Source organism: Pinus tabuliformis, chromosome 6, assembly GCF_031772625.1.
Source record: "Pinus tabuliformis cultivar Carrire ecotype Pingquan chromosome 6, CPIR1, whole genome shotgun sequence".
Lineage (NCBI taxonomy): Eukaryota > Viridiplantae > Streptophyta > Pinopsida > Pinales > Pinaceae > Pinus > Pinus tabuliformis.
Window position 1 is genome coordinate 1,968,625,791 of NC_142292.1, and position 6,519 is coordinate 1,968,632,309.

Below are 6,519 nucleotides of genomic sequence, written 5' to 3' on the forward strand. Positions count from 1 at the left end.
CAAAATTTAAAATAAATCTAAAACTTAAAATGACTAAAATAACAAAGTAAATTATATATATATATATATATATATATATATATATTCCAAACATGTATCCATTAAATCTCAGAACACCGATAAGATGATTAAATATATATATTTAACTGCTTAAGATTTTAAACGTTTTGAAAACCTCAAAAAAAAAATTTAAACTAAATTTTCAAACTCAATCAATATTGAAACCACGCCATTTTTTTTTAACATTTCGGTCCGTTACATTCAATGTGGTAATTACATTTGTTAAGCAATTCTCTGAAGAGTAAAGCTACATTCATTGTGGTAATTACGCCGTAAGGCGTTCCCATCTGAAATGGACTCCCCCAGCTGCCCCCGTGTCTTATTGTTCACCCTTAGATGGATGGTGTTAGACGATTGAACGAATTTCGATCGTTGATCGAAAACTAAAATAAAACTGCAATAAAAAAACGGGGAGAAAATGGGCAGGTAAAGCGGTTCGGTATGACTCTGAGTCCCTTCATTGTGCGGGTTCGCATGGCATTTGCTAGGTATCGATTACCAGTTCGCGGAAGAGAATCTCAGAGCTGCTCCTGAAATACATTGGAACAAACGCGTACTCGTTGCAATGGTCCCTGCTGCCTTGCGGCAGGTAATGGGGGACTAATAAAATAGCCATGGCAATGGCAGCGAGAAACGATCATAAGAAGAAAAATGGTGTTGTCAGTGAAACCAGTTCTCGAAATTTCCAACAGATGCAAAGCTACAACAGATACTCTGAAAACGAAAGAAGGGAATGATGGGTTGGTAAAAAGTTTGTGTAAACAGGGTCGGTTGAGGGAATCACTGCGCATTTTGCAGGACATGGTTGAGAATGGGATTTGGCCATACTCCTCTACTTACGATTCTCTGTTGCAGGGATGCCTGAATGCTAAATCTCTTCCAGATGCATAACTAGTACATGCCCACATGGTTCAAACGCAATTTGAATGCCAGGATATCTCGCTAGGAAATAAACTGGTTAGTATATACGTTAAGTTAGGGAGCCTCATAGAGGCTCGCAGGGTTTTTGATGAAATGCCTCTGAAAAATGTGGTCTCGTGGACCGCCATGATTGCAGCTTATGCCCGGCACGAGCATGCTCAGGAGGCCTTGGGATTTTTTCATGAAATGCAAGATATGGGTTTACAGCCCAATCATTTTACCTTTTCCAGCATTCTCCCGGCGTGTACTGATTTGGAAGTCCTGAGGGAAGTTCATGGTGAAATTCGTAAGGGTGGATTCGAAACGAATGTGTTTGTGGGAAATGGACTTGTGGATATGTATGCCAAACACGGGTTTATTGAGTTTGCACGCGAATTGTTTGACAAAATGCCTCAACGAGATGTTGTCTCATGGAATGCTATGGTTGCAGGCTATGTACAGAATGGACTGGTCGGTGATGCCCTGAAGTTGTTTCAAGAGATGCCCAAACGAGATGTCATTTCATGGAATACAATGATTGCAGGGTATGCGCAGTGTGGGGATGTGGAAAACGCGGTGGAGCTGTTTGAGAAAATGCTTGGACATAATTTGGTTTCATGGAATACTATGATTGCAGGGTATGTGCAGAATGGATATGTTAAAGAGGCCTTCGAGCTCTTTCAGATCATGCCTGAAAGAAATGTGATCTCGTGGAATGCAGTGATTTCTGGATTTGCACAGAATGGGCAAGTTGAAGAGGCTCTAAACTTGTTTAAGACAATGCCTGAATCTAATGTTGTCTCGTGGAATGCAATGATTGGAGGATATTCACAGAATGGGCAAGCTGAAAACGCCCTGAAACTTTTTGGACGGATGCAAATGGTAAATATAAAACCGAATACAGAAACCTTTTGTCATTGTCTTACCTGCATGTTCAGCTTTGGCAGCTCTGGAACGAGGCAGTGAAGCCCATGAAGTAGTAATTAGAAGTGGGTTTCATTCTGATGTGCTTGTGGGAAATACCCTTGTAGGCATGTATGCAAAATGTGGGAGCACAGAAGATGCACGCAAGGTGTTTAACAGAATGCGCCAACAAGACACTGCTTCCTGGTCTGCAATGATTGTAGGGTATGCAATAAATGGATGTGCCAAGGAGTCCCTGGAACTCTTTGAACAAATGCAATTCACTGGCATAAAGCCTGACCGTGTTACTTTTGTGGGTGTTTTGTCTGCTTGCTGCCATGCAGGGTTAGTGGACGAGGGAAGGCAATACTTTGATGTCATGACTCGATTTTATCACATTACTCCTGCAATGGAGCACTATGGCTGTATGATAGACCTTCTTGGACGGGCAGGGTGCTTGGATGAGGCAAACGACCTTATTAACAAAATGCCATTTAAACCGGATGCTGACATGTGGGGTTCGTTTCTCAGTGCCTGCAGAACGCATAACAATATAGACCTCGGAGAAAAGGCAGCACAACACCTTATTGAGCTGAATCCCCAAAATCCAGCACCGTATGTACTGTTGTCAAACATCTATGCAGCAGCTGGTAGGTGGGATGACATTGGCAGTGTGCGGAACAGGATGAAAGAAAGGAAGGTGAAAAAGAAACCCGGTTGCAGTTGGATTGTTATTAACAAACAGGTCCATGCTTTCCTCGTAGGGGGATAGACTACTCCCACAAAGAGAAACAATTTATGCGAAGTTGAAACTTTGTCTGATCAGATGAATGCTGTGGCATATACAGCCAACGTGGGAATTCTACCAAATGGTTTTGAGGAGTAAAAGGATGACGTTCGTTTCCACCATACCCAACATGGGATTTCTACCAAATGGTTTTGAGTAAAAGGATCACGATCTTTCCCACCATAGCAAAATCTGGTCATCGCATTTGGACTCTGGACTTTATAACATGTTCAGTTCTCCTAAGACAGTCGTACATGTACAGAAGAACCTTTTTAAGTTCTAGTCATTGTCACTCTGCTATGAAGTCCATGCCCAAGCTTCTTATGCAGGAGATTGTCGTGAGGGATGCTCATTGTTTCTATTGTTTCAACAAGAAACTGTGTTCTTGTAGAGATAGTTGTGGATGTCTCGAGCATTGAGTGAATGAACCCTGAGTTAGTGAAAAAAGAAAAACCCAGTAAAACAAGCCATAAGCATTGGTTTGCATAATGACCAAGCTTATGCATGTTGGCAAATCTTGCACTGGTGAAGATGGGCAGTGTTCCACTGTGGATTACGACTTGCCTACTAGTCAAGCTTATTTACGTAATCAATTATGATTGGTAGCCATGGAATAGCCGTTAAATTTTGGTTGCATGATGACCAAGCTTATATATGTTGGCAATCTTGCATTGGTGATGATGAGCAGTGTTCCTCTGCGGATTATGACTTTCCTACCAATCAAGCTTATCTATATTCTCTATCATGGATGTGTAGCCAAGGAATAGGTGTTATATTTTCTATTTAATATATGTAGCATTTCAATGTCCAGAACATATTTTCACTTTACCATTGTGTTATCAGAGTTATGAAGCACGGTTAAATTGACAGGAAGATACGTACTCATAGGTTGGGAGAACCAGAGAACCATTCTTTTATGATATTTATGTAACATGGATAAATAAACAGGTAACTATATATTTAGAGAGCTCTATGAGCAAATTTTGGGGATGGCAAACTAAAATTCACCAACATGGAAGTACCATTGCAGTAGTAAAACATGCAATTGGATAATGACAAGAAGCCAAAGATGGTGATGTTTGTAGCAAAGACAAAGGGCGCTATTACATGTAGGGATTTGGAGATTTGGATTCAAAGCCAACTTCCAAATTAATAAAGCTTTTGGTATAGGGAATTTTTTATAATGTACTTATATTTCGGATCTGTTATGTATGTGGGTGTAAATAAACAGTTTTTGATTGTATTTGAAGATAGAATAAATCCGTAATTGTATAAATGTATTGATAGATAAATAATTGATAGAATGATGAATACTACAATGAGGGCGCTCGTTATAAATATCTAAGTCGGGTGTTCTTCCACTAATGGACATATTTTTTTAATAAGACATATTTCATCTAAGTAATTAACTATTTATTATGTTTACGCCGTAAGGCGTTCCCATCTGAAATGGACTCCCCCAGCTGCCCCCGTGTCTTATTGTTCACCCTTAGATCGTTGATCGAAAACTAAAATAAAACTGAAAATGGACTCCCCCAGCTGCCCCCGTGTCTTATTGTTCACCCTTAGATCGTTGATCGAAAACTAAAATAAAACTGAAATAAAAAAACGGGGAGAAAAGGGGCAGGTAAAGCGGTTCGGTATGACTCGAGTGGCATTTGCTAGGTATCGATTACCAGTTCGCGGAAGAGAATCTCAGAGCTAAGAGCGAGCTGCTCCTGAAATCGAACCCTGTTCGCAAGAATTCCCAAAGATCCATATGACCGAGCCATTGCTCGTTTCTGGGCTGCCTTTGTAGACGATAAGGTAATTTAGTTCATTCTTACTGTTATTCCAATCTTTTATAATGTTAATCCTTGTGATCTACGGATCAGGACAGATGACAGGCAACATGGACTATTGGGTCAAATCTTGAGATTTATTGGTTGCGCGGCGGGCAACAATGGAGTCTATGGTAAAGCCTTGCGAGGTCATGAAAAGAAAAGGAGATACCCACAACAAAGAATTGCAGATTGGAAAAAAGCATTGCTTGAGGTTTCACACTTGCGGTTTGGAGCTAAAGGCATATTATGGGTAAGAACTTTTAGTCTCTGTGTCCCTAATAGTTTGATTGTATTGATAAACGAAGTTTTTCGCACTCACGTTTGGTTTTACTGTGAATAACCAGCGACGAAGGCAAACTCCTGGAGAACGTAGTTCAATTGGTGGAAGAAAAAATTAGAAAGCCTCAACTGTTTGTAGCTGAATATCCAACTGGTTTGGACGAAAAGCTACAAGATTTTGAGAAAACAGTGATGCTGCAGCAGCGACCCAGCGTGGAGACCAAGGTTGTGGGGATTGTGGGTTCTGGTGGTGTAGGGAAGACAACCTTGGCATTAGAGTTCTTTAACCGCAACAGGTCAGCCTACCGTGGATATTGTTTTTTGGAAGATGTGAGAGCCGAAACTTCTTTAATTTCTGTGCAAAATAAACTCCTCCAAGGCTTGACTTCAGGGGATCTGGCAGTTAGTAACATTGTTGAAGGTAAATCAGAGCTTTCTCATCGTCTCTTGGGTTATAAAGCCCTCATAATTTTGGATGATATCAATGATTCCAGGCAGTTAAAAGCATTATTTTCACCTCTTAAAGATATTCTTAGTTCCGATAGCTTAATCCTACTTACATCTCGCAATAGGGATTTTCTTTAAACCAACGGAGTCTCGTTGATTTACAAGCTGTCAGGCCTCGACAGAGAACAGTCACAAAGGCTTTTCTGCAGGCATGCCTTTCAGGAGCCTAAACCCCGTGCGGGATTTGAAGAAGTGGTTGCAAAGTTTTTGGATGCGTGTGATGGATTGCCATTGTCTCTCAGAGTGCTAGGGTCTCATCTTTATAAACAATATTTAGAGTATTGGGAAGCCCAATTGCTGAAATTATCGGGTTTAGTACTTCCCCCGAAATACAAAACAGTCTTAGGATTAGTTACGACAGTCTCGACACCCAGGAAAGAGAGATATTCTTAGATATTGCCTGTTTCTTCATAGAAGAAGATAAAGATCTGGCCATAAGCATATGGGACAGATCTGGTTGGGGAGGAAAGTTGAATCTGCAGAACCTAGAGTACAAGTGTATTCTGGAGATCGACTGTCAAAACCGTATAAAAATGCACAATCACCTCAGAGACTTGGGCAGAGATTTCGCTGATAGAGAACTTCCGAGATGTCATCGTCGTCTTTGGCGCCCCACTGACGGCCTTTTTCGTAATGCGGTTATACAACCAAATGTACGTGTTTGAATCAAAATGTTAGTTCTGAAAATTTTACAAGTTATATATTGTTAATACTGTTTGGATTTACGAGTAAGTCCATATTGTTTTCTAACAGTTTTCAGATAATAATTCAGGTGCGCGGGATAAACAGGGTTCAAGGAATACCTGACCAGTTGTTCCACAACTCTTTGCAGCCTTATGTTGATATGAGCACGTTGCACCTATTGAGGGCCGAAGGTAATTGTTTGAGAAACATATCCGAGTTTCTGAAACAAGCGGATCAGCTTCTATGGCTTTGCGGGAGTAAGTGTCCAGACACTTCCCTGCCTTCTTGTCTTCGAATTCGGAATTTGAGAGCTTTACAAATGACCGGTGGCGAATTGGAAACATGGTGCCATAGTGAAAGTGTGGTAAAGAATGCTTCTTTTTTTCCCCTTTTTGGTTGTTGTCCAGAATACTCAAAATTTACGGTTGCTAATTTTGTAGATGTATTATTAAATTAAATTGAAAAAGGTTCAAAGATAAGAGAGAAAAAATGTAGCCCCAGGGGCATTTCAATTCGTTAATAAGTTTGTTGAGACAACACAGATTCAGATTCAAATCCCCTATAGTGAGTCGTTTA

General features: G+C 40.5%; 1 protein-coding gene and 1 pseudogene across 1 annotated transcript; both read left to right on the forward strand.

Moving 5' to 3' along the window:
- Positions 1–368: 368 nt before the first annotated feature.
- On the forward strand, positions 369–3,395 carry LOC149267068 (pentatricopeptide repeat-containing protein At2g13600-like; annotated as a pseudogene).
- A 916-nt stretch (positions 3,396–4,311) lies between these two features.
- Positions 4,312–5,337, forward strand: LOC149267069 (TMV resistance protein N-like). Its single transcript, XM_089410102.1, has 3 exons — positions 4,312–4,456; positions 4,530–4,723; positions 4,818–5,337. The coding sequence occupies exons 2-3, from the start codon at positions 4,593–4,595 to the stop codon at positions 5,335–5,337; spliced, it is 651 nt and encodes a 216-aa protein (XP_089266228.1). The 5' UTR covers positions 4,312–4,456; positions 4,530–4,592.
- Positions 5,338–6,519: the final 1,182 nt, after the last annotated feature.